We start from the raw sequence: 27,960 nt of genomic DNA, 5'->3' as shown, positions 1-27,960 counted from the left end.
AGAGGACTTAAGCAATGATCTCTGAATAAGCACAGGGTGTTTTTGAAAGTGAATATTAAAGTGACGTGTACTCTACAAGGTAATTCTATCCAGTGTGGGTCCCTTTAACCAATAGTTAACACGAACACAGCTACCTGACACAGGTGAATGGGAGTAGCATTAGCAATCTGGTGAAGCATGCTACGTTTAAATTCATTTTCACCTCTTTTCCACAAACGTGACATGAACACAATATGTGCTGGCAGTTTTTTTCACTTGGCATTCACACATTATTCAAGCCTGAACACTGGTACAGAGTTGTAAGTGATGTTTACAATTTCTCTGACTACACTTTCTCAAGTGCTCCACTAGAGACCTATCGCTACAACCCCAAGCATGGCACTGACACTTTAATCAGCAGACCAAGTCTTTCATCTATGCAGCAGTTGGCACACACACACACACATGCTCTGTTCAGTTTCTTACTCAAAGAAACATAACAGCTGTCCTGCATAATGCGTGGATCCCTCCAAAAAACAAAGCCTAGCAAAATAAATGGCAAACAAAACTTCACATGTGGGCTGTCATCCCCTGCACGTCTGGAAAGCTCTATCCACGGACTACATAGTGAAAACAATTTTAATACGTTGGTTTACAAAAATTGCATGAAACATTATATTTACACTTTAACCAAGTTTGGTTTCGTCCAACTACAAACACGTCACATTCTGATTCACCAGCAAGCAATATTCTGTTCACAAGGAATTAAACGGCTGGCCGTCCTGCGTGACAAAACTGTATCATTCTATATTACAGCAAGCTTGTGCCAACCCAGGTGGAATTAGAGCCACGTATAACATACGACGCACGGCTTCAAAACCTGGGAAAGGCATCACACAAACCCCTGAAACAAAGTAATCAAAGAAAATCTGGTTCCCAATGACACTCACCCCGAAAGCAACGCGTTGCTCCTAACATACCTTGCCCAAGCAAGCAGGCAAATCTCTGCCACATGCCGGCATGCAGCATTTCTCAGCCCAAAACAACCTTGTTCTGCAAGTGTGGCCGTGTAAGGGGGTTAAAAGCTTGCAAAACACCTGGTTCTACTGCGACGAGCACACAGGTCATGGCAGGATGCAGCTCTCTAGGAATATATACGCGTTTTGTACCACAAGTGACGGCACACTGTGAGCCAACATCAGCCACGACATGCTTTGTCAATTGGGAAAGCCTCTCACGGGCACTGCCGCAGTGCTATGCGCACAACGAGTGCAACCTCTTCAACGCTCCGCAACCACCAACACGCACCTCTGCTCAGTACTGGCCAAATTCCCGTGGCAAAGGTGGACGACAGCAACTTGGTACCGATTCCAAGACAATCGCACAACTTTTGTGGTCCAATCTGATTTGATAAACACTCGAAGGTCCAATACACTGCATTTTGCCTCTCCACAAACAGCTCGGTTCTCTTCGTCCACGGCACACTTTCCCCGTTTTAAGGTCAACTTCCCAATCGCCCTCTCACTGCCCAGATTTTCAGGAAGCCGGCATCCCCACTGATCTGGAAACTATTAGCACTGAATTCAGTGCTCGTTGGCAATGCAATGCTCGATGATGAATTCAATGCTCGATGGCAAACCGTCCTGTCGTACACTGCACTGCCTCTTCCCCCACTGGTTGCCAACCAAAGCTGCGCCGCTACGTGTACGACACTGGCAGGCGCAAACGGCGGTCCTTGACATCACAGAACATTTGCAGTCTCCGAACGGTCGTGTAGACGACCGACGCGCTGACCAGGCCAAAGTCGAGCAGGTTGCACATGTGCAGCACGAAGTTGCGGTACAGGTTGCGCTGGATCAGCTCCTGCCCCTGCTCCTCCACGAACATGTTGCAGGCGAGGGGAATCTGGCAGTCACCGACAAACCTGGAAGGAAACACAGCGCGAGGGAATGAGACACGTGAACCGAGCCAATCGGCACTGAGCGATGATTGGCTCACAGACGGCCTCCTGCACGGGTGGCCCTAGACCACCAATGTGCTGGGACCCCTTGAGCATCAGTGAGGGCGACTGAGGAGCCCTGGGGCGCAGCAGCAACAGAACCGCTATAACGACAAATGACGAGTTATGCGGCAGGACGTGATCACTGATGGCTATCGTTTCGCGGATGTGCACGGGCGAAGAATGCAAGGGATTATGGCAGAGGTTCACTTTGTTAGTTCACTATTGCTCAGCAATGAACATGCTGCAGCTTATCGCAACATTCTACAAACATTTAAATCCACAAAGCTTAACCCTCAACACCTGACCATAAGCAATCAAAGCATACACAGTAGAACCCCAACCTATAAGACTTTCAGGGGGACTGAGCAAAACAGTCACATAATCAGAAGTCTCCCACAATGGATGCGTTCATATAACTATGCATCCGTTACCCTGTTTGTAAAAATGTGCAATAGTTTTGTTTCCCACATGCCCCCGTTTTCATCTTGCGAGAGAATTCGTACAGAGACTGTGCTACCAGAAGGCATATTGGCACAAACAAGGAGCATGTGTGCTGCCGTCACTGCACATAAGTAGGACTCACATACCACTCAAAATCGTCACTTTTATACAGTAACGCCAGAAATGTAGCTGCCCTGAATCTTCAAAGATGTTTCGCAGCATGCAATACAAGCTTGCCTTTAGATCAAAAAAAAAAAAAAATACATAATCACATTTGCCTGCGGCACAAAAACGAGACCAGAGTGCACCCACATCAAAGCACGCTACCTACTTAAAGGTGCCTCCTACCATCACGCCAACTACTCAGTCTTTCTAGGCCTAATGTGCTCCGTACTGAAGCCACAGCATAAGAACTCCAGATAATTCGAACATAACGGTATTCATGTCAGTTAATTCGAACTAGGAGCCGGCAGCCGACATTGCTTCTCGCAAATAGAAGTCGCCTCGTAACGAGTACAATGCATTGAAATGTTTTTTTTTTTTTCTAAAGGCACACTGAGGAGAAATTGAAGTAGGCTTGTATCGACAGAATACCAGCTCCCGATTACAAAAACGCCACTCATACTGACAACAAAGCTCTTGTAACGTAGAAAAGAGCAAGAACCAAAATACAGGTATCGCCGCCACAGGCCAAATTCGCAAGTACAAGCGTGGTGACGTCATAGGACAAAACAGTGTTGCTAGAACCAATGCTTCCAGTAACACAGGGACACGAGAAGCCACGATTCACTGAGGCGCAGCCAATGCATGCGCAAATCTCCGTGACGTCGCCAGATGGCGCCACGTACCTGGCAGCTACGCACGCGTCTGCAGCATCGGGACCAATCAGCGCCTGCTCACTGGCGGTAGACGGGCTCCGGTATTCCGCTAACGGTAACAAGGTACATGGTATGCTAAAGGTGTCTATTTGCGAGAACTTCGTTGATGACTTCGAGAACGGGATCCATTGTAACGCTGGCAAAACGCCGGTGCAAACGTAAACAAAGCGACGGTAGCGACGGCCGCAATAGCCGATAGATGCCTTCAACGTGCGGCCGGCGGTAGCTTTCTTTTCGGCTGCTGCTAGGCCGCACTGCTGGCCGTCAGAAATCACGGAGTCTGCGTTACGTCATGTGCACGTCATATTTCACGTCACTTAGTCCTGCGTCGTCATAAGAGAATCCCAAGTTTGAATCAGAGCGGCGGGAAAAACTTTTTCAACTTCGAATCCAAATTTCTTAGAAATAAATGCATCTTTCGCTGCCGGCCAAGTGGCAACAAAGCCATGAAATGCCGAACTATCGGATTTTGCTGTAAAAAAAATATTAATAGAGCTCTCCTCACTGTCCCTTTCATATGCACAACGATGAGAAGAAAAAAGCCAGCGCGCATTTTGGCACGCATGGGGTGAGCCGCAAATTTCCTTGCTGGAGCCTCCGGCGCATGCCATAGCAGGTTTTCTCTGACGCGCGGGCGCCGCCACTGCCGATGCTCCGGAGCAAGCCGTTGCAGGTCTGCGTTGCGCTGCGGCGGCCGCGATCGGAGGAATGCAGCACCACGAGTAGTCTTTTCTTGTCGTGTGTTACATAAGCTTGCTCGTTGGTGTGGTGTCTCGCCGGTGACGTCTCATCGACTATGCCGGTCATGGCGAGCCATGGAAAGTACTCGGCTAAGGATTTAAAGACAAAAGTGGAAATATTGCAGGCGGTCGCACGTGGTCTCTTAACGAAGACAGCGATTGCCGAGAAGTCTGCCACCAAAAAAAAAACGTCTACCTACATCAAGAACAAGGACTCTATCATCGATGCCTACCAAAAGAAGATTGAGCCCTCGCAGAAAAGACTACGGATGTCGGCTTACCCCGAGATGGAGACTCATGTCATTACGTGGATAAAGGATGTTTGTAGCAGGAATATTCCCTTAAGTGGACCCATAAATGCTGCGAAGGCAACGGACTTCGCCGGCCAAATGGGCATCAGCGACTTCAGTGCATCGGAAGGCTGGTTATCTCGTTTCAAGGCCCGCCACAGGCTGACGTTTAAAAACGTCTATGGAGAGGCAGCCACAGTCGACAAAGAAACCTGTGAAAATTGGGTCTCAGGTGAACTGAAGGAGTATCTTGCTGATTACTCGCTCAGCGATGTTTTCAATGCTGATGAAACCGCACTTTATTTTAAGTTGCTCCCAAACAAGACTGAGTTGTAAAGGTGATATGTGCTCGGGCGGAAAGCGCAGCAAGGAAAGGGTCACCGTGCTCGCGTGTGCGAATGTGACGGGCACGAAACAGTGCCGCTTGCAAGTCATAGGCAAAGCAGCGAAGCCTCGTTGCTTTAAAGGCGTGAAGACTCTCCCTGTTGAGTACACTTGGAACAAAGAGTCGTGGATGATGCGAGCAATCTTCACGGACTGGTTGCGCACACTAGACAAAGTTCGCGGCAGAGAACAGAAATATTCTTTTGTTCGTCGACAACTGTTCGGCGCATTGTGACGTCAATGGACTGAAGGCAATCCGTCAGGCATTTTTGCCAAAAAACACTACTGCTGTGGTGCAGCCTATGGACCTCGGGATTATTAAAAATCTCAAGACACTGTACAGGTGAAACCTCCTAGAGCGGATTCTTGTGTGTATGGAAAGCGGGAAACTGTATGATGTCAACCTGCTCGGAGCTTGCCACATGCTGGCAACATTGTGGAACACCGTCAAGGCAGACATCATAGCAAACTGTTTCTGCAAGTGTGGCTGCAGTGAAACCACAGAAGCCTGCAGCACAGCAGACTTGGATGTTCAAGTGGGTCAAGGTGATGGCTCCATCGTGCTGGACTGTGCCTACGCTGTTTTATCGGAGGGTGTTGACTTTGAGAGCTTTGTCGACGTAGACAACGGCGTGGAGACAATGGGGCCTTTAATTGACGCTGAGGTTATCGAAGCTGTGTGCAGTCAGCAGCACGACTCACGCGCGGCGAGCACGCCTGACAGAGACGACGAGTCCCGACAAAGAGGACGATCCGTTGCCTCCTCCGAGATCATGTGAAGCAGCATCGGCAATCGATCTGGCTGTGCACTATTTCTCCACCGATGAGAATTCGGATGCTGAGCTTGAGATATTCGGCAAGTTGCAGACAATGCTTCCAAGTCGCGGTGAAGAAAGCGCAAACAAATGCAAATCACCAATTATTTTTCATTTTGATATGCTTTGATCAACATTCTTTTGTTAATAAACATGTTTTTGAAGCATAAATAGTGTCATATTTCATCATCAAGATTGACGCTCATGCAGGTACATTTATTATTAGTCTCAGGCGCATAAATTGATTGGATACCTTTATTTCCTTTGGTGTTTGGACTCCCATGATTTTAATACCCGCAATCGCCGACCTCAAAGTGTAGTAGTGCGTATTCCTCGATAACGATCCCAGATATGGCTATTTCGGCTTCGGCTGTAGCAGCCAAATGCAATGGCCATTTTAAATTTTTTTTTTTTGCCACCCGCTCGTTAATTCAAACAATTTTTCAGCCCCCCTCGTGTTCCAATTAACGAGCTTTTACTGTACTATGCTATGGCCTCTTGAGCACTGGTGAAGGTGTCTGCAAAACTCAAAAAAGAGTGGATGTACAAGCATATTTTATGGTGTGAGGACGACAAGGTGAGCAATTAACTATGACTAAGAATGGTGCTCCGGGAAACCTGGAGGTGTCCCCAAGGACTCCCAGAAAACTGCAGTGCCCACCTTTATGTGTGGAAACCTGTGTTCCGAGCCACCCCACCAGCATTGTACTCCTCTGAGTATGTACAGTCTTTGCCAAAAGTAACCAGGCTGCACGGTTTGCTTCTTAGTCATATATTATGGCTACAGTAAACTCTCAGTTGTACGAACTCCGGTTTATCGAATATTTCAGAATAACGAACTTTTTAAAAAGCCCCGGCAGTTTTCTTATAGATTCTATGCGCAAATGTTTCACTTAAACGAATTTCGGAATAGTGAATATTTCAGTTTAACGAACTCGCTCAGAGGACCCAGGCTTATTTTTGCGATCAGTTCAACGAAGTTTTGAGCCCTCCACTGCAGGCGCAACCGATGCCCGCCCTCATGACAGAGATCTGTCATCAGCTGGAGGTCGATAGCAATAGTACTTCGTTTGAAGACTATGCACTGTGTGACAGTGCACTGATTACCTGTGCTGGACAGACTGAACTGGAGATTGTTTCCAGTGTTTGTCCAGAGGAAGACGAGTGCGATGAAGAGGAGGCGGCTGCAGAGCCAGTTTCAAGCCCTATATAACTCTAGCTGAGGTTGTAGGGTGCATCGGAAAGTTCAGGGACTTTGTGTCTCAAACAGCAAGCTGTGCCAGAAGAAGTTTACAAAAACATTGACTCTTTCGATAGTTTTGTAACTTCTTGTGCTTTAAATGTACGAGTGCAGAAGAAGATTACTGATTTTTTTTTTCAAAGTGAGAAAGGCAGCGTTTTAACTGCTATGCACATTGTATAAGTTATGTATAAATTCCATTTCACACTTTTGACACTATGGATGCCATGTCTTATGTTAGTCTAGTGAATATTCAGTTTAGTGAACTTTCAGTTAAGTGAACTATTTCCTTCGGTCCCTTGAAGTTCACTCAAGTGAGAGTTCACTATTATGCCAGCACTCAAGCCCTACATCTCTGTATGTTAAGGAGAACACCTGTCCTGACTTTCAAAGAACTCTTTGATCTTTAGGGAAGCCGTGAGGGCTCTACTATAGGAATGAGAAAAGAATGATGCAGCCTGGTTACTTTTGACAATGACTGCACATGAAAATCTCATTGATACGTCTAAAAAAATGCAAGGAAAAAAACATATCCGGGAATACGCATGATCCAAACTACCTAAATTTTGAGAATTATACTGCTGAATGAGGTTCACATTTGAACTGACACTTTTACTATGTAAAACTGGCGATTAAAGAAATTTCTTGGTGCAAGGTCTGAAGAGCTCTTTTTCTATCACCCGCAGAATCCAGTGCGCATCTGCATTGTCCTTAGCGGGGAATAAACTTTTGCAACACATCTGATTCGCCGATGGCAATGGCGAAAGTAGCCGGGATGCTTCACCCCCTTGTAATAGACCCAATTTCCCCAGCAGCTGCGCTACGCCACCACTACGCCACAGCCACATTGGCGCGGCGCGTGGCGTATGCGCGAAAAGCACGCAATGTTTATCTGCATGAATGCTGGATTAGTGGGACAAGTAGGTTCACCTGAGAGGTGTCATGTGTTCAGACAGCTGCATGTCGCTGTGACTGTTCCAACTATACGAAGTCTGCGCTCACCCCCTTCCAAACTGGACAGTATGTACATTCTATCAGGATTGACGTTAGATCATGGATAAGCTCCATTTCATGACAGTAGATGGCACTCTGAGATCAACGGGAAAACGTCTAACACTTTCTATACTCTGCTAACTGGATCCACTGGATCGAAGCAGTAAACGAAACATTTAATTGTTGCCATCAGCCCGACTGCGTCCACTGCCGCACAAACCCCTTTCCCACTGATCAAACGACCCTGTCGTGCCCCACCCTGTCCTCGCAAACTTTGTAATGTTATCTGCCCAATTTGCCAACCCGACTCTGTCGCTCCCGCCGCTTCATTACGTTTACCTTCCCTTGAAATCCACTCAACGACCGTACGCTGCCTGCTCTCTGCATGACATGCTGCACTGCGTGAATGCATTACGCTGCAACACTCAGCGCTTACAAAATGTTGCAAACAGGCATCTCAAGCTCAGTGACAGTACGGTGTGGCAAGTACCACGTAGACGCACAGTCCTGACAATGAACAGAACTTCCAGTGTGGAACGATGACCCTGACGTAAAGGCGTAGAACACTGACAAGTCTCACGACAAACAGCAACAAGAGTGCGCGCTCACCCGTATTTCATGACGTGCAAGTTCCACATCTTCATGAGCTCCTTCTCTCCTTCGTTGACGTCGGTGAACTCGTCAATCATCTGCAAGCAAGCAAAGAGCAATTCTCAGTTGCCAAAAAAAAGAAACTGTGCAGGCGTAAACTGCACTCTTCACTCACCAGCTGGGTCTTGATGCGTAGCCACTCTGGATCATCTTCTGATTCGCTGTCCTGGTCAATCTCTTGTGGCCTGATAGGTAGACAGGTCTCCGTGTGATAGTAGAGCCTAAGAAAAAGAAGGAAAAATAGAAGATTGATGCGAACACATGCATAGATGCCTGGAAGCCAAAAAAAATGCACACCACTAGGCACTGGCCAAAGTTCCCAGCTTGTGTAACAAAGCGTCGCTCTCAAACCCGAAATCAAATGATGTGGCACTGAACAATGGGCCCTCTCCACAAACAAGCACAAGGAAACTGGCGCAAAGTCAGGACAGAGCACCTGATAGAGCCAAGTGTGCTTCTTACAATAACTTGGAACTTCAATAACTTCGATAACTTGGAACTTCGAGCAATTGTGCAACTGTTTACAAGAACAGTGCACATAAGAGCTGGCCAGGCATGGAAGCATGCAACCTCAACAGAAGCCCAGTGGCAGTCAGCCGCCAAGGCGGCTTTCCTACAGTCCATCAGTGCATAGTGCATTCGTAAACGACGATGGTGGCAATCAAGAGCTGTGCCCGATCTAGTACTTTCACCGTTCCCAGCAAAATCTTTTTTGTGCTAAGGACACCGAAAATGCCAATACAGTTCACGAGCAGCAACAACCTTTACGATAAGCGAAAGTGTCAATAAATGCCTTTTTACCTCATTCCTGAGTCACATTTTTCAGTATCTCAGCAGGTTTGGATCACAAGTTTTCCTGAATAATACGATTTCTCCCCCCCCCCCCCCCCCCCCCTTTTTTTATGTATCAATGAGAGCCTACTGTACTTCCGAGAATCCCCTCTCTTCGTCACAGAAAATCAATTTTCAAAATACAACTCAGGACTGGGAGGTGGCGCTGTCCAGCTCACACCTCACTCCATTCAAGAAATGCTCAAAATGATCAAATGCAAGCATGACTGCTTGCTTAGTAAGCTGGCAGCGGGTATCAGCAAACATGCAAAGCAGTGCTGCGAGCCGAAATCGCAGAAGTTGAAGCCAAGAAAGCGGCCAAGCTTGAATTTGATACCACCCAGCTATGCAATTTGCTGGAAATTACCGAACAGAGAGAGTAATAAAAGTTTTGCTAGAATATGCGAACTTCAAAAATGCATCACAGCTTCCAAACATACACCTACGGCTGCTCTAACAGCGCACATTTCCGAAACACCATTTCCTCATTTTCTGAAACTGGTTCAGCAGGAGTTAGCCTACCATTCAATGAGTAAATGAAGCTACGAACACCAGCGTGCCTGTAGTGAAGATTAACGAGGCCTGTATTCACCTGTTGTGTCCAGAGATGTACGGCCGTGGCTGCTCAATGTCTGGCTCATCTTGCTCCATGAACTCCGAAAGGCTGAGGGGGGCTCTTTTGGGTCTGAAAAAGGTGTGCGCAACAACACTCCTATGAACACCACAAAAAAGAAGGCAACGAAGACACGCCGGAACAAACTACAACCACGGTCGGGACCTCTGCTAGGGCATTCATTGCCCGTGAAAGTCCTCCCCAGAAGGATATTGGCGCACAACACAAGAACATATCATGCACAATTACAGCAAACCAACAGAAGTCAGACAGGGCCAAGTTACAGACACTGAAACAATGCTAACTTTATGGCATGTACTTTTAACCAACCAGTTGAACCTCATACCCAGTACCTGAATGACCTCAGCGATTGAAAGCAACCTGATGTATTTCGAGTGTCCCATTCCAGCCAAGTTGAAACTGACTAAAAAGATGAAAGTGCGACATCACACTTTGCGAGGCAGGCCCCTAGAGCAGGGGTTCTCAATATTTTTAGCCTCAGGGAAACCCCAGCAGTTCTTCAAAAGGTGCTGAGAAACCCTGCATGTTTTGCTTTGGTTTCGGCCTCTACCTGACCGACAAGCATAGACAAAAATAGAGAGGGATCCAAATGGCCCCTGGTCGCATGCATGATGAGTACTGAGAAAATGCTGACCGGCAGACCATGACGTAAGTGACGGGCGTGCGACGGGCAGGGCCTGTCCGGCCAAAGGCATAGCCCGTCTGCGTGTGGAGGTGTTGTGGGTTGCCAGCGTACGACCCATCGTAGCACTCGTTGATGGAGACGTCGATGCGTGCTCCCTTGGGGTGAGGCTGCAACAAGAGGCAGACCACTGATGATGAGCAAACACCGCAGCGAGCCAGTTAAGCAATGTGCAAAAAAACAAAAGTAGAGCCCAAAGTGACGATGTATGTTTACATTCACTGAGAGCCCTCGACACAACAAGCCTTTTCTCTTGTCAGAGTTTGAGTTTCACCTTAACTATAAGGTGCTACATAAGTCATCCTCAAATGGCAGTCTTGCAACCCTGTGACACACTTGAACTTGTCTTCCATCAAAACCCCTTGCTCCTTATGGTTTGACGACAAGTTCTGTCGGAGATGCACAGAGTTAGCCAAGTTTGTGAACAGAATCCCAGCCCAGCCAGGGTCTTACATCTCAAGGATGACTACGTAAACTTCAGTGTTTCAATGGCAAGGTAGTTGATCACAGACATATCAACGCCTTGCCACTCAGGACAAGAACTGCAAAGCATGATCAATCAGTTAGACAGGCAGAGCAGAACGGTGGGGCTAAGAATTAACATGCAGAAAACCAAAGTAATGTTCAACAGCCTAGCAAGGGAACAGCAGTTCGCAATTGGTAGCGAGGTGCTGGAAGTAGTAAGAGAATATGTCTACTTAGGGCAGGTAGTGACCGCAGATCCGGATCATGAGAGGGAAATAACTAGAAGAATACGAATGGGGTGGAGCGCATATGGCAGGTTCTCTCAGATCATGAATGGTAGCTTACCAATATTCCTCAAGAGAAAAGTATACAACAGCTGTATCCTACCGGTACTCACCTATGGGGCAGAAACGTGGAGGCTAACAAAGAGGGTTCAGCTTAAGTTAAGAACAACGCAGCGAGCTATGGAAAGGAAAATGATAGGTGTAACGTTAAGAGATCGGAAGAGGGCGGAGTGGGTGAGGAAACTAACGCGGGTTAATGACATCCTAGCTGAAATCAAGAGGAAGAAATGGGCTTGGGCAGGGCATGTAATGCGAACGCAAGATAACCGCTGGTCCTTAAGGGTAACGGAGTGGATTCCAAGAGAAAGCAAACGTAGCAGGGGACGGCAGAAAGTTAGGTGGGCGGATGAGATTAAGAAGTTTGCAGGGATACAGTGGCGGCAACTGACAAAGGACAGGGTTAATTGGAGAGACATGGGAGAGGCCTTTGCCCTGCAGTGGGTGTAGTCAGGCTGCTGCTGATGATGATGATATCAACCCCGCCCCGGCCTGCCCCGTTATCCGGGAATGTATTAGCTGAAGGAAAATAGTGCGACTGTATTGTAAATTTTTATTGCTCGCAATTTTGAGCGTATGAACTGAGAAATCATAGGCTATGGTAACGTACCAACGAGGTTCTACTGTACATCTGTAGTACAGTCGTCCACACAATTGTCTCAAGTGGCGTGCTTTCTTGTGCATTTATGACAACTGCCACAGCCTGGCAGGCGCGACACAACTTTCAAAGACGACATCAGGAGTGAAACATGATCCCTGTGAATATGCAACATGTGCAACCAATGTGCAAAGCCCTAGGACACTCACAAATGGCACAGGTGTACTCCCCGGAGTGCCATTCGGGCACTCTAGACAGGTGTATGGATGACTGTACAGTCGAACCCCGCAATAACGAAACCGCCGGGGAAGGAAAACCTTTTCGTTGTCGTGAGAATTTCGCTGTCGCGAAAATGGACAAACAAGCACTCCCATTACCTTCCAGAACCAAAATTTAATGAAAAAAGTCACTTATTTTGCTCTGCTTGACATTGCTGTGCAGGAGCTTGACGACTCTGGCTTCGCAGCTTGATAAGCTATGCATAGCTTCGTCGTCGTCGTGGTCGCCGAGAAAAGTCCGGATAACATCGAAAGCATCAAGCACATCACGCGAGCTTACTTGCATAACTTTCCTGCATCCAGGACGATGCTGCTTCAGAGTCGACGCGCGCACACTCCCCTGACAACACTTTGGCGACGATGCAGTGCCGCGCTTTAAATCGACTTAGCCATCCGGCGCTCGCCTTAAAGTTGTCGTGCTCCAGAATGCACGCGAAGTCAATCGCCTTTTGCTGCAGAAGGCTTCCAGACAAAGGCACCTTGTTCGCTCTCTTGTTCAGGAACCACTGAAATACGGCTTTGTCCACGCCTTCGTAGACCGGCGTTGCCAAAGTCTTGTTCAGAGCGCGCGCGCCGTTCTGGAGTGCCGCCATGATGCCATTCTTTGATTTCAGAATCGTAGAAAGTGAGCAGCACGGGATACTGAACAAATGAGCTGCACGGGATACTGAACTCCTCCACAATGTCCGTCTTCTTTCTGCCTTTTTCAGCTTCGGCGATGATAGCAGCCTTTTCCTGCAGCGTCAAAAACTTGCGCTTCTTTACAGGAGGCTTCATGTTTCCGACAGTCGAAAAACAACAAAAAACACTGTACACAAGCAAGTCGCGGGCGAATTTGGCTTGCACAAGGCGGACGGCGAGATCGGCGAGATAGCGTGGTCGGCGCACTAGAGAAAAGAAAAAAAAAGGGTTCCTTGCTCTTCCCCGGTTGGCCGGCGGTGTAGTCACGTGAAACGTCACGTACGTGCGTAGTCGCCAACAGACGGGCTAGCAAAAAGCCGCTTTCAGCGAGCAAAATAAGAAATTGCTTTGCTATCATCATTACCGAACCAACCGAAAGTAAACAAAAAAGGCTGCGCCGGTGCTTGTTGGCAGGTGAAATGAATGGGCCCGACTTGTCGGATGAGTGTGCTGCTGCAGTTTTGCCCATTCTATGTTCCCGACTGGCTGATGTGCCGAAAAAATGTTGCAGATCACTACCTCAAACTTTCATTAATGCGGGACTGCTTTTTAAAAACCCTTCGCTGTTGAGAGGGGACAAATGCATTGAACCCTATGGAAGTTCGCCGGGGGCGCCGGAATTTTTCGTTGCCGCGAGAATTTCGTTCTTGAGGGGTTCAACTGTACATACACCTCAGATACAACCAGACTAGTTAGTATGGAGACATCTTTGATAACATAGTAACAACAGAAAGCCCGTGTTCCCTTTATAGGGCAGTGCACATCTTGTGTAGTTTTTCTGCCTTAGTATGACGCGCCGTTTTCTCCCCAATATGTCATGCTGCCAACTGGCCCAGCTGCTGCCTTTTTTTGATAACGGCTACTAACTACCAAGAAAAAAAAAAGAAAGACAGCTGTGTGCACGCACCACATAGGCGAAGGTGAAGCGTTTTCTGCCTTAGTATGACGCGCCGTTTTCTCCCCAATATGTCATGCTACCAACTGGCCCAGTTGCTGCCTTTTTTGATAACGGCTACTAACTACCAAGAAAAAAAAAAGACAGACAGCTGTGTGCACGCACCACGTAGGCGAAGGTGAAGCGTTTTCTGCCTTAGTATGACGCGCCGTTTTCTCCTTAATATGTCATGCTACCAACTGGCCCAGCTGCTGCCTTTTTTGATAACGGCTACTAACTACCAAGAAAAAAAAGAAAGACAGCTGTGTGCACGCACCACATAGGCGAAGGTGAAGCGTTTTCTGCCTTAGTATGACGCGCCGTTTTCTCCTCAATATGTCATGCTACCAACTGGCCCAGCTGCTGCCTTTTTTGATAACGGCTAATAACTACCAAGAAAAAAAAAAGAAAGACAGCTGTGTGCACGCACCACATAGGCGAAGGTGAAGCGTCCGTGGCAGAGCTTGAGGTGCTTGAGGAGGGCAGCCAGCAATCGGCACCGCAGCAGGCACCAGGGGCATCGCAGGTCGGCGCGCGCCTCCGTCTGCTGCCGCGTCTGCTGCTGGTACACAAACTGGTACACCACCCGCGTGCGCTGGGGCTGCTGCTGCTCCACCTGCTGGCTGCCTGCTTTCCCCTTGGGCACCACCTGACCACTGCCCTGCTGCTGCTGTGGCGGCTGCTGGCCTGCCTTCATCTCTCCTGCAGGGGCAAAGAAGAAAAAATGGACACTCGATTCGCGCAGTCAGGTCAAATGCGAATTAGGTGTGCTAGCACTTCGGTCTGCATTTCGGTTCCGGTGTTCGCATCCACTGTTCACAGATGAAAGTCGTTTGGATAGTGATAACGGGTTAACGACCACATATGCCGAATTAGTCTCTACTTAACGTTCACAGACCCCTAGATCCACTCCTGGCGCAGTGGTGCAGCGGTTAAGTGATGCACAACAATAGCGTTCATGGGTCCCGTCAGTGACTCCATTTCATCTCATTCGCGCATTCCCCAACCATGTGCTCTACTACTGTCACCAGATCGCATGACACACCAATGCCAGGTGACACAAGCATACTGTCGCTCGTGCACACTCGCCCCTCACAAACATGCACTTTTTTACTCGCTCAATCACTGCTTTTGTTAATTAGCACCTCTCGAAGCACACACACACATTTAGCATACAGTCATTTACAGAGTTCAAACGTAATTCGCTTCAAGGATTAGATTTTCTTTTATCAAACATTGACAAATGGCAAACGCCTTTTGGGCAGCCAGAATCCTATCGCTGTATCTGCTATTTCGCCGTCATTTTGTCGTTACGTACGTTACTCCTCCATAGCGGCAATGGGGAATTGACCGATCTGAAGAATTCGATCGTTATAAGCGATATATCGCTATATCTGGTATTGTTGTAAGTGGACTGCACTGTGCCAAGCGGATTACACTGTGCCAAGCGGATTGCACTGTGCCAAGCGGATTGCACTGTGCCAAGCGGATTGCACTGTGCCAAGCGGATTGCACTGTATCAAGTGAATTACACTGTGCAAAGTGGACTGCACTCTACCAAGTGGATTGCACTGTACCAAGTGGATTACACTGTGCCAAGCGGAGTACACTGTGCCAAGCAGATTACACTGTGCCAAGCAGATTACACTGTGCCAAGCAGATTACACGGTACCAAGCAGATTACACGGTACCAAGTGGATTACACGGTACCAAGTGGATTGCACTGTACCAAGCGGATTACACTGTACCAAGCGGATTACACTGTACCAAGCGGATTACGCTGTACCAAGCGGATTACGCTGTACCAAGTGGATTGCACTGTACTAAGTGGATTGCACTGTACCAAGAAGATTACACTGTACCAAGTGGATTACACTGTACCAAGCGGATTACTCTGTAACAAGCGGATTGCACTGTACCAAGCGGATTACTCTGTACCAAGTGGATTACACTGTGCAAAGTGGATTGCACTGTGCCAAGCGGATTACACTGTGCCAAGCGGATTACACTGTGCCAAGCGGATTGCACTGTGCCAAGCGGATTGCACTGTGCCAAGCGGATTGCACTGTGCCAAGTGGATTGCACTCTACCAAGTGGATTACACTGTACCAAGTGGATTACGCTGTACCTGTTCCCCACAAAATTCAGTTCTGAGCCCCGCCTCACGGCTTACTCACCATTGCGTCTGCTGCGTGTGTGCTTGTGCCCAGGCTCAGCCACGTTCAGCTCCACAGGGGACAAGACGGGTCGAGCTGTCCGAGCATGGTCCGCAGCGTCACCATTGCTGCTCTCTTCGGCAGCGCCCCAGGCCAGCCGGAACACCACCTTGGGGCCCTTCTCAAAGGCCTCCAATGCTGGGGAATCCTGCATGCAGGTTGCGGAGGCTACGAGTCAAGCCAGGGCAAACAAGCAGTCCGGCATCAAGCATTGCGTGCAAAACTAGCTACGGAAGAAGTCCAATGCATTCGCAACAACTCCCCAAGATGGAGCAGATTATGACCAGAGTAAGTACCGGACGAAAGTAAGTACGTACAGTCAGAACTCGATTTAACGAAACCTGATTTAACGAAGGTATCCTAATTGCCCCTCAGACGCCCATAGGGTTCAATGCTTTGACTAACCCGAAATATCGAAACCGATTCCGTGATCTGTCCCGATTTAACGAACCTTTTTTCGGTAAATAAAGGTGAAAAAGTGTTAACTTTTGGTCTATTTTGTAGACAGCACCCCAAAATTTATTGATTGCGAGTCAGCGGTAACAGCGCGGAGCATCTTCGGCCCGCCGCTTTTTTCAAACTGCGCAGCGCAAAACGAGTTTTAATTTTGAGTCGAGCTCACGAGATGGCACCAGCAGTAAAAAAGTTTCGTGCCACATTTCATAGATGGTGCTGTTGCAATTCGCGTGTTTTTTTGTGTGTGTGTTTGTGTGTTGTGCTCTGTGTTCGCTCTTGTGCGGATATTTCCCCGTGCCTTTGAACGCACGTCTTTGTCAAGCTCAGCTTATTAGGCCTCCATCAGTCTAGCCTTGCTATCGTGAACGCGGATGTGGTGTGTGCGAGCAAGCGCGCCGCTAACCCTCCTGACTAGCAGATGGAGCCCTGCAAGAAACGGAAACGAAAAAGGCTTACCCTGGACGAGAAAGCGGACATAATTCGTGCTGTGACAAGTGGACGGAAGAAATGTGACGTGGCTGCAGCACATGGCATTCCAGCGAGTACTCTCTCCACAATATTGAAAGGGAAAGATGACATCCTCCGCGCCACTTCGTCGGGGAATCTCTCGCGCAAAAAAACGCTGAAGACTACTCCTCAAAGCAAAATGGAAGAGGCCCTCTTCGCCTGGTTTATGGATTTGCGGGAGAAAGAATATTCCCGTGAATGGAGACCTGCTCCAACAAAAAGCTCGCTCTTTCACGTGCTTGCTGGGCGACAACGAGTTCAAGGCAAGTCCCGGCTGGCTGTCGTGCTTCAAAGAACGACACGGCATCGTTGGGAAAGTGCTCAGCGGTGAAGCGAGCAGCGTAAGCAAGGCTGTAGTCGGCGACTGGCAGTCTGAAAACGTGCCCGACATTCTGGGAAAATATGCCCCAGCGACATCTACAATGCCGACGAGAGCGGTCTATTCTACCAAATGCTGCCTAAAAAAACACTTGCCCTGAAGGGGCAGGCGTGCCACGGCGGCAAACACAGCAAACAACGGCTGACTCTTTTGCTGTGCGTCAACATGGACGGCACCGACAAACGAGACCCACTTGTCATCGGAAAGAGTGCAAGGCCGCGCTGTTTTAAAGGCACCAAAAAGCTTCCTGTGAAGTATGTTGCCAATTCAAAGGCTTGGATGTCGCGTGCCATTTTCGCTACATGGCTGAAGGAATTTGACAGCGACATGTGTCGCCAGAAAAGGAAAGTGTGCCTGTTGCTGGATAACTGCATGGCCCACTACGTTGCAGAGGTCGAGCTGACCAGCGTGGAGCTCCGCTACTTCCCCCCAAAACGCAACCTCCGTGGTTCAGCCCTTGGATCAAGGGATAATAGCGTGAAGTGCACATACAAGCGTCGAGTCGTCGACAGAGTTCTCCTCAACCTGGAGCTGAAGCGCGAGACGAAAATAGATATTTTTATGGTGGTTGAGATGGTGACGGCGGCTTGGAGAGCATTGAGGCCGTCGATAATTGTCAACTGCTTCAGGACTGCCGGTTTCGGTACACTAGGCCCTGAAACTGCCGGAGCTGGTCCGGACTGCGCGAGCGCCGTGCACGAGGATGAAGATGCCTGGGAACACCTTCACTCAGTGGATGAGGTGCCCACAGGCATAAGTTTCTCAGACTACGTGAACGCCGACACAAACGCAGTCACAACGGAAGTTTTGACTGATGCCGATATGTTGCGGCTTGTAGGAAGCGTGGAGGGAGTGACGGCTGAAGACGCTGCCGACGACCCTGCAGGTGCCGAAGCTCCCGTGCTGACACCAGGTCAGGTGATGGATGCTCTCGATCTGCTGCGACATTTTGCCGGCGCACACGAGGGGACGGAAGACGCGCTGGAAGCACTTCAGACCTATGAGAAATCGGTGCGGCCGTTGCTCACAAAGCGCATGCAGGCAAAGATCACCGACTTCTTTGGCGGAAAATAAATTTGTAGTCCCCTCGGGCCTTTCTTGTTGAGTAAGAATTTTTGTTGTTTCTTTTCATACGCGCTAGCGGTGGCGGTCGTTTCCGCAGTCCGCAGTTTCATTTTGGGAGCATTTACGCTTCACAAATATGATGCTGCAGTAGCTTTCTGGATGCCACCATACCATATAATTGAATGTAACAAATTATGTGCCCAAGAAATGCCTCATTCAATTTAACGAAATAATTCACGGCTCCCCTCAACTTCGTTAAATCGAGTTTTAACTGTATTACTAAAGAGACTCTTGGAACAAACCGAAGTGGGTCTAGATTGATCACTTACGACTTTCCCATTACAAAGAGACTACTTTCGCAGAAAACAATGCTCTCGTTAGCCAAGCCACAAAATAGCAAAAAATAAAATGTAGGTCTCACCACCACTACCAGTCTTCACAAGTAAACTGCCGCGACGTCAGGTTGAGATTTTTTGTTGAACAGAGCAGAAAACACATGACTACGTGCTCTAATATTAAAGGTAACTAGTGCATTGCTACTGCCACTGCACCTTTATTGCATGAGAATGATGGCGGAAAAAAAAAAGAGGAAAATTAAATGATGCACACCCATGAAAGTTCTCTTAAATTTGCCACATTCCTCCATCCCTGACAGCGTATCCCTTCGCCTAGTGTAGACCTTTCCACCAGGTACACGCAGATGTCGAGACACCTGCACTTCGTACTGCTGTCAACAGGGGCAAGGAATTGCACTACTACCTCTTCCACTTGGCACTTCGTACTGCTGTCAACAGGGGCAAGGAATCACACTACTACCTCTTCCACTTGACTTGCACCAGATGCACATAGCAGCCTGGCGAGCAATATGGTGATGCCCAGGAAGCATTTATTGGAAAAGGTCTAGGTCTACGGTGGCTGCACGCCATTTCATACGTACGTAGCAGGCAACGCTGCAGAGGTTGCTGAAATAGTGCGTCCGCGAAACCATATTACTCCGCCATGTATCATTCGTCCTTCTCGAAACTCCGGTCACTATTTGGACGAACACAAAGAGCTGTACAAAACGAAGTCGTAGCATTAAAGATCACAGTCTCACAGTCGAAGCTGTGAGGCGCTCATGTTCGCGCTTTCTCAGTAGGAGCGATTCGCATCTACCAACTGCGTATCATACCGCCACGTGTACTTTTTGCTTCTCGAAACCTCGACGAGTCGCAGGACGAAAATGTGGCAAGAAGTAAAACGAAGTCCAGGAGGTGCCAGTCACGGCACTTAAGATTTGTCGCAACGAAATATGCTTGTGTTCACTTCGGTTGTGTGGCCAACTACTTTTTGCGTGAGGACTTAGACTGCGCGAACAAGTGCGCTAGCTTTGGCAGCGTTGCCTGCTATGTATGAAACGGAGTATACACTCTACGCTGCTCCAATGAACCAATAACTATCAGTCCTGCGCGATACAAGTCCCGCCCATGTCCACATACTATTACAGGGCGAAGAAAATGCTGGAAGGCAGCGGCAGCACCCACCTCGGCCTGGTTGAGACTCTCCCAGGATGCAGTTCGGGCAAGGGGTGCCGCCTTGGGTCCCCAAGGCCTGAGCATCAGCTGGTACTCCCCCTCAGCAAGGAGGCACCGCTGCTGTTCGTACACCACCATCTCGCCCACATAGTGGCGACTCTCCTCCGCCGAGGTACCGCCGCTGGTTCCACTGCCACCACTGGAGGCCGGGCCACGACCACACCCGTTGCGCCGTGCTTTCTTGGATGGTGGTTCTTGGGTGCAAAACGGGCATCGGTTAATCCACACTTCGCTGATGATCATCGTTTCATTTTCAGTGGCACAAAGCGTTTTCATCTACACAGGGTGAGGCCAAAGAGCCGTTTCTTTTCCAAGCATTCCATCCCGGATAAGTTGAACACCAGGCTGGACAGAAGTTTGTACTATCGAAAAACTGATGGGGACCTACAGGCACTGGGAGTCGAACCCGCGCCTTTTGCATAAAAAGTGGATGCTCAAACCACTGGACCCCCACTGCAGTCACTCTATAGTGTAGCATTTCACCTGCATCAAAATGCAATCACCCCTGCCAAGATTTGATCCTGATCTCCCACGAACAGCTGCTGAACGTCAAAGCCGCTGAGCCACTTCGGCGAGTCTCTTTGAGGCTGAAATCGGCAGCAATGACCAGCACTTTTCAAAGCATTAGCTAACCGTACATTTAGGACTAGTCCAGTCATCACATTATAACAATCATGGTATTTTTTTTTTCTGCAGTGTACCTTACAGAACCACTGCCCTAACCTCTCTGACCCAGAAGACTCAGTAGACAAGTTTACACACAAAACAGCACATGGAAATCGAAGCAAAAGGACTGACCTCCAGGTTCACTGTCGTTGGTCTGACCGCCAGCAGTCACTCGCAACAGCAGCACATAAGACCGCACGAGACCCGTTCCGTTTGGGCAGAAGCTGTTGCCGGGCACTGTGATGACCGTCGGGCGGGTTGTCGAGGCACCACTGGCGTGCGCTGCTCCCTCCGGGTTGTGTGGCACCTCGCAGCTGCCCACTGGTACGTGACAGACAAACGGAGCTGCCGCATGACGACAGCCTCCAGTCAACAACATCCCGGCGCACCACAGACCTCGTACAACACACAAACACACACACCACACAAGCACACATGCAGCTTCCTGATAAACTATGCAAACACATATGCCTCACTTGGGCCAAGTCGCGTTTTTGCAGCGATAGCTGTTAGTGTCTGATTCACAGAGATCGCATCGTCGGCGTTGTCCGCATCAGCAACAAGTGGATGAAAGAGCGAGCCCTATGGTTTGATTAAGTAAATCAGTATTACCGTATTAAGCTGCGTAATCAACGTGCTCGCACATTGAATGCACCTCCTGATTTGGCTGCCTAAAACTACATTCTTTCCCGTCGCATAATAAGAGCATTCTGTTCTTCGTGACCCGCAGTTTTCTGGTTAAAATAACGAATGATGACAGCCACTATCTTTTGAACATCAAAACAACTAAGCATTATGTGTAGCACTATCTGTCGAATGCGGTGTACTTGGGGTGAAAGAGCCAATATGAATGCTCTTCAACGAATCTGAGAGTTTCTCTGTAAGATATGCCAAAATGCAAACTGCAGAAACTTGCAAAAATGCGTTCCTAATGCAAGTAAACATAGTAATTTATTCGGGTGAAATAAATTTAATCCAGCAATTATATTAGTAATTCACCTCCGTAATTATGCTAATCTAATCATTTCAGTGATTAACTTGAATTGCTCTGAAAAGGCATAATTACCTATTTGCTAAATGCGAATTTTATTGATCTCATGAATTAATCTCGCATAAATTTAACTAACAGCTGTCACTGAAATTTACGTTGGAGTAGTAATCGGGTTATAGTTTTTTTTTTTCGGCCACCATGATTTTTTTTTCCTTGGCCATCTCGGCCACGGTGACAATATGTGCACATAACGTGCTAGCCTTTTATAACCTGCATCAGAGCTCTGCCTTGTCACATGATGCTGCACATGCGTTTGTTCGATGCCGGCATGATACTGTTGCAAAAAGTCACGGATAATCATTGTGATTCATGCGTCAAAGTATGCATTTCATTAGCGTTCCTCCCCAACAGCGTGCCCTACCGTGCCCCCTCGCCACTCTCATAACAAGATTGCACCTGCATGTTCGAATTTTTGCCACTCCTCAGAAAGCACCACATTTCATGAAAAAGGCAGACTGACGCGCTCCTAGCGCCATAGACTCGCAAGGGCATGGGGTTGTTTTGATGATACTGTTGCAAAAAGTCACGGATAATCATTGTGATTCATGCGTCAAAGTATGCATTTCATTAGCGTTCCTCCCCAACAGCGTGCCCTACCGTGCCCCCTCGCCACTCTCATAACAAGATTGCACCTGCATGTTCGAATTTTTGCCACTCCTCAGAAAGCACCACATTTCATGAAAAAGGCAGACTGACGAGCTCCTAGCGCCATAGACTCGCAAGGGCATGGGGTGGAATCCCAGCGACAGTTTGAATTATCCGAATTAACGAAGGCCGAAATAAGGAGGTTTTATTGTAATAGTAAAATAGCCGTCAGTAATACCAGAAAGCTGTGTCAGCGGCAATTCCAGCTCCTTCTTCTTCTTGTTGCAAATCTTCAAGATGACAGCTTCTGCTGTAACCACGTCCTCTGTTCAGAGAAGAGCAACAAAGAAAACAGGTGCACTGAGTTGTGATGACCGGTGACAGGTCAACACCAAAACTCTACATAGTATTGTTTAAAACTTACTCTTTGGTGAACGGTCGTAGAACCCCGTGAAAGTCAATGTCATCTGGCTGGGGGACCTAGTGAGAAAGTTCAGCGAGTTGTGGCAGTCAACAACAACCGGTGTTTACGGTTTCATTCACTCTAAGACGTGCTTTACAGGTTAGGAATGCACATTTATTTTAATACTACTCTACTTCAAGCTTTCACACTAAAAACTAATCTGTGCTTTTTGAGCCATCAAGAAAAATGAATTTACAAATGGAATTAGAAAGTAAAGCAATGATACTGTACGTATTTTGCAGTTCTCATATCAAATTGAAAAAAAAAAAGAAAGTGAAACTGTAAAGAGGTCGCATAGAAAGGAAAAAAAAACACGCAAGTTATGCACACAAAAATATCTCCCATATCAGATTAACTTCACGGAAGTGAAATGTCACCTGTCAATTCCTTAAGCTCCAAGCTAATGAGATTTGACTGCTGTTATTGCATCCTCAAGAATTTAGAAAAATGCGCATGAATATAGCAATATTCAAAAACAGAGAAAGAAAAATAATTTAGCAATACATGTGACACAAAGAGAAAGGTAAAATAAAAACATGCTGTAATAAAAAAAGGGCAAACCTGCATGATGATGGATCTTGTTGTGCTTGGACTCGTTGCAATAGACTGTCCACTTTGAAATTTTTCCTTCAAGGAGAAGAACATAACAGTTTACAAAACAACACAAGAAAAGAAGAATTGCAGCATCATACAATTCAAATCTGGCTACCAAGGCCAGATTGCCATGCACATTTGCAGACCTGCTTTCTGTAACTGTACAAACACGTCGCAACGTCCCTACAAGAAAACCGCTGAGACTTGCTTTATACAGAGCCAACATTTCTCTCACATCTGTTTTGCATTTTCGCTACAGCAGGTACCCTGTACATTTATAATGGTAGGCAGTTAAGAGATGTAGTAGTAGTAGTAGTAGTAGTAGTAGTAGTAGTAGTAGTAGTAGTAGTAGCAACGAGGTTAGTGACACAGCCAGCAACTGAGGGTATGATGTGCCAAATGCAAGGCGATAGTAGCAGTAGGCATGTTGACAGGCACAATATCAACCAAACTAACCTATATGCTTTTCAAGTTGCAGGCTAAATACTACCAAATCTTTTCACCTTCACCCATAAAAGACCAGCGCACACAAATATGATGCTTTGAAAATGAGCAGTACATGTTGACGTACCTATTCTTATGGTTCCGTGACATGCGATGACTCATATAAGTTAATGTCCTATGAAGAAAGATTGGCTGAAAAGAATCGCAACAAGAGCACAAGACAATCAGAATTAACTAAATGTGGGGCAGTGACCACCACCACACTGGGTGCACAAACCAGACTCACCGATACTACGTGCCGTGTTCGTAGATACCTGTAAATCTGTGTTGGCTCTGAAAGTGAAACGACAGCACATTTTTAATAAGGGAGAAAATTACTTGTTTGAATAAGCAGATCTTTAGCTTCGAAATACACTACATCTGTGCAAATCAACAAAAAATTTGTGAACTCCAGACATCATGTGACAGGAACTTTCTCTTTCGTTTTCTGAACGCCCATTCCACACAAAACTAACATCTCATTTAATTTCTTTGGAGGAGAAATTCTAGAGGCCCGTGTGCTGTGCGATGTCAGTGCACGTTAAAGAACCCCAGGTGGTCGAAATTTCCGGAGCCCTCCACTACGGCGTCTCTCATAGTCGCTTTGGGACGTTAAAATGTGACAAACTTTCTCTTTAGTTTTCTGAACGCTCATTCCACACAAAACTAACATCTCATTTAATTTCTTTGGAGGAGAAATTCTAGAGGCCCGTGTGCTGTGCGATGTCAGTGCACGTTAAAGAGCCCCAGGTGGCCGAAATTTCCGGAGCCCTCCACTACGGCGTCTCTCATAGCCTTAGTCGCTTTGGGACGTTAAACCCCATAAACCAACCAAAAACGCAAAAATTCTGTACGCCATTTACAACATGCAGAAAATATCAGATGCACCCGTGAACGCTGACACTGATAACAGCGTGCAAAAATGGACGCATACAATGTAAAAGTAAGCAGTGTGTGGGCAATGACACTTGTTAAACCATGTTTGTTAAATATTACAGTCAAAATATAAGCCTTTAATTTATGTGCGCCTACCCGTGAGCCTCTACGCATGCGTACGATATAACTTAAATGAATAATAAATATTTTCGATATGAACTGCTGACAAAAGTCACTACCGATATGCGATACAGCCGTTCACGAAAATCAGCTACTTTTCCATTTTTTTTTAAGGATGGAAAAGCAACTGGAAACTTCCGAGGCAAGACAGCGCCAATGAGGTTAGGTACTAGCGCTAACAGAAACGGAACGCCGTATCACTTTTTTGGCAGCAGCGTAATGCAGGATGCTCGAGTTCATAACAAGCGAATTCGTCACAAACGGCAGCCTCTGCTAGTTCTGTCATCTCGCGAGGCATTTTAGTTTTGATTCGTAGTTTGCTTGTTTCGCCAACGCTCGCACAAGAAGCCAGCGTTGTGTGGCAGGCAGGCAACGCACCTGCTTCCAACCACCCGTAACAGCGCCCGAATCTGCCAACCACACACATCGAGTATCCCAAATAAACGCCGCAGCATCCAAACAGAATTAAAAACCCTTGATGAAGCGATCGCAAACCTAAGGCGCGTCACCTACAACCCCATATATTCCAGCGACAAAAAAGTGTTCCAGCGAAAGTGTGTGCAGCGGACAGTTTCCCGCGAATGCAGCTACGGAAAACGCGAACCATTTCCTCCTTTCATCGCCGTCATTAAGTTATCTCGCCGCTAAACTACAACTATCGTGACTTAACTGCCACGGAAAGACTGTTTCGTAACCCAGCGCGAGACTGGAGGCGACGAACGCAGTGTTTCGCGGGCCGTGCTGGTTTGCCGCGCGCCCTACGCCTCGTTCCCCCCCACCACCCCACGAAACGCTGGCCGATTGATTTGCGAGCGTCCCGAACTGGGGTGGCCACTGTGATCGCGCGAGACAGAACCACAAGGTGCGCTCTTTAGGCTTAGAAAAATTGTGCAACTCCCTTCAGAACGAGAAAAGGGAAAACACACGACAAGCGAGAAGCTCGGAGCTTCAGGCTCTTAGGAGGTTGTTCAACCGCAACGCCACTCACTCTCGAAGGCCTGTAGGAAGAGCTCGTGGTCGGTGAAGGCATGCTGTTCCTGGCGCTGTGGCTTGGGCGCTTCGACGACGGCAGTCTTGTCCTTCTTTTTCGGCGGCATCGGGGCCCCAGCCGAAGTTTACTCTTGAGATGGAGCCGCCGCGCTTCGCCTCCGATCACAAAAGCGCATCGCCCGACGGCGCGTCCGCTCCGTCCGCTCCTCCGCCAGCTACCGCCGCGATAGCCGTAGCATAGGCCGTAGCCGTAGCAGCGCAGTGCACTCTGGGAAACACACCTTGGGTCCTCTCCCTCTCTCTCTCTTTCCTTTTTTTTTTCACTCTCTCTCTTCTCTACAGTTTAGCGCAGGGCGCGGGATTTTTGCGTTGCGGTTGAACAACCTCCTAAGAGCCTGAAGCTTGGAGCCCCGAGCTTAGCGCTTGTCGTGTGTTTTCCCATTTTCTATGAGCCCCTGTACACGCAGAATAAAATCCTGGCGTATCCAGCGTGCTGATGGAGCCGAAATGCAAACGACGCCCATGCGCTGTGCTGTGCCGGTACCAGTATATTAACTCTACGTCCTGTGCACTTTAAAGACCCCCCCCCCTTTCTCCCTTTTTTCCTTATTTTACGCCCTCCTTACATTCCTTCCCTAAAGTTAAATTGGTTTGGAGGAAAGGAAAGGCGCAGTGTCTCACTCGTCAGTGGACAACTCAACAGCTAGCGCTGTAGTCGGAAGGGGCGAAAGTGGGAGTGAAAGAAGAAAGCCAGAAAGGGGCTCGACCACCTGGGGATCTTTTGTCCCAGCTTTATTTGAGGCCAAGCAGCCATATTAAACATGCACTGAAATCGCGCAGCCTCCATCGAAACGCGGCCGCGCGGTTACAGTGTAGTGCTGTTGAGAGTTTTGCGCTTTCCTTTCTTGTCATAACCATGTTTAGTGCGAAAGCACTATTAGTCCTACCTCACAAAATCCGTCTGCGTAAAGAGTCGCGAAAGGATAAAGCTGGGTCAGTGGACACCTCAATCGCGCTTTGAGCTATGTGGCGGTAGTAACAGAGAGGTGTGCGCTGCATGCGCACGCATGCATGGCGCATGGCGCCATGGCGTTTACAATGTACTTACGAGTGGCAGGTTAACGCGTCATCGGAGCAATAGGTCCCCGGTGTTCATTGGTGTTGCCGTTGACAACATTGTAGATTCCCTTGATTTTGAGTACAGTGTTATTTTGAGGAAAGGACGGGCTCCCTAGCTGCATGAGTCAGTGTGTGCTTCAAGGTACTACCCGCTGTGCTAATTAAGGAGTACCTGAGTTCGAACTCGAGCGCGGCTGGCGTTTCGATGGTGCGGAAACGCCTAAGGCGCCTGTGTGCTGTGCCATTTCAGGGCACGTTAAAGATTCCCAAGTGGTGTAAATTATTCCGGAGGCCTACTCCTCAACTACCGCACCATCTTCTTCCACTAGCTTTTCCATCCCTTCCTTTTAGGAGTGGTTCGAGCGTCCACCGAGATATGCCAGACAGTTACTGCACCTGGTTCATTCCCTCACAACCAATTTTTTTTTTTGGGTACTGCTGGGGACAAAAGTCTCCAGGATGCATCATCTGGAACCGAAGCTGATAATTCTGTAATTAGGCGCAGGCTGGAGACCACACTTGTCGAGGTGAAAGTTGGGCTCGCATGCTGTTATGTGTACTATAGTGATAACAAGTGATCGCTAACAAACATGGCAGCTATTAGCCAAAATCGCTTGTCGCGTGTCCTGGAGAATTTGGTCCCCAATAGTACCTGCTAAAAACCATGCTTTCACACGAATATTTCGTGCTTAGCAATGCTAAACCGCCAGCCATTTTTTTTTTATGAAAGCAAGGCATGCACACTGAAGTGCGAATTGTGATTTCAGTGTTGTACATTCAATAGGGTTAAGCACTGAGCCATGCAGTTGGCCCGACCAAAGTAGAGCAAGCATCGGTCCGATATGGTGAAGGAAAGGAACCATGACTTGACAGGACTTGGGGCAGATAAGTGATGGTTA

The 27,960-nt window shown here is 47.9% G+C and overlaps 1 protein-coding gene across 3 annotated transcripts; it reads right to left on the bottom strand.

The window, feature by feature from the left end:
- Nucleotides 1–600: 600 nt before the first annotated feature.
- On the bottom strand, nucleotides 601–26,172 carry LOC149347882 (polycomb protein suz12-like). 3 transcript variants are annotated; one of them, XM_089587588.1, is made up of 16 exons: nucleotides 25,941–26,172; nucleotides 24,144–24,190; nucleotides 23,985–24,049; nucleotides 23,381–23,446; nucleotides 22,781–22,836; nucleotides 22,595–22,681; nucleotides 20,853–21,041; nucleotides 20,004–20,248; nucleotides 16,035–16,221; nucleotides 14,288–14,559; nucleotides 10,513–10,670; nucleotides 9,837–9,929; nucleotides 8,529–8,634; nucleotides 8,372–8,451; nucleotides 1,978–2,082; nucleotides 601–1,903 (listed from the first exon to the last, which is right to left on the bottom strand). In XM_089587588.1, exons 1-16 carry the CDS (start codon nucleotides 26,047–26,049, stop codon nucleotides 1,678–1,680), a joined length of 2,091 nt encoding a protein of 696 aa, XP_089443714.1. In that variant the 5' UTR covers nucleotides 26,050–26,172; the 3' UTR covers nucleotides 601–1,677. The 3 variants fall into 3 exon arrangements, with proteins under 3 accessions (XP_089443714.1, XP_089443713.1, XP_089443715.1); XM_089587587.1 differs by having other exon boundaries at nucleotides 20,853–21,065; nucleotides 25,941–26,171; XM_089587589.1 differs by lacking the exon at nucleotides 1,978–2,082 and having other exon boundaries at nucleotides 20,853–21,065; nucleotides 25,941–26,170.
- Nucleotides 26,173–27,960: the final 1,788 nt, after the last annotated feature.

The sequence above is a fragment of the Amblyomma mixtum genome, chromosome 4 (genome assembly GCF_055824585.1).
Source record: "Amblyomma mixtum isolate Tamu chromosome 4, ASM5582458v1, whole genome shotgun sequence".
Lineage (NCBI taxonomy): Eukaryota > Metazoa > Arthropoda > Arachnida > Ixodida > Ixodidae > Amblyomma > Amblyomma mixtum.
The sequence above is the reverse complement of the archived record's forward strand: the minus strand, read 5'-3'. Positions and strand labels throughout refer to the sequence as shown.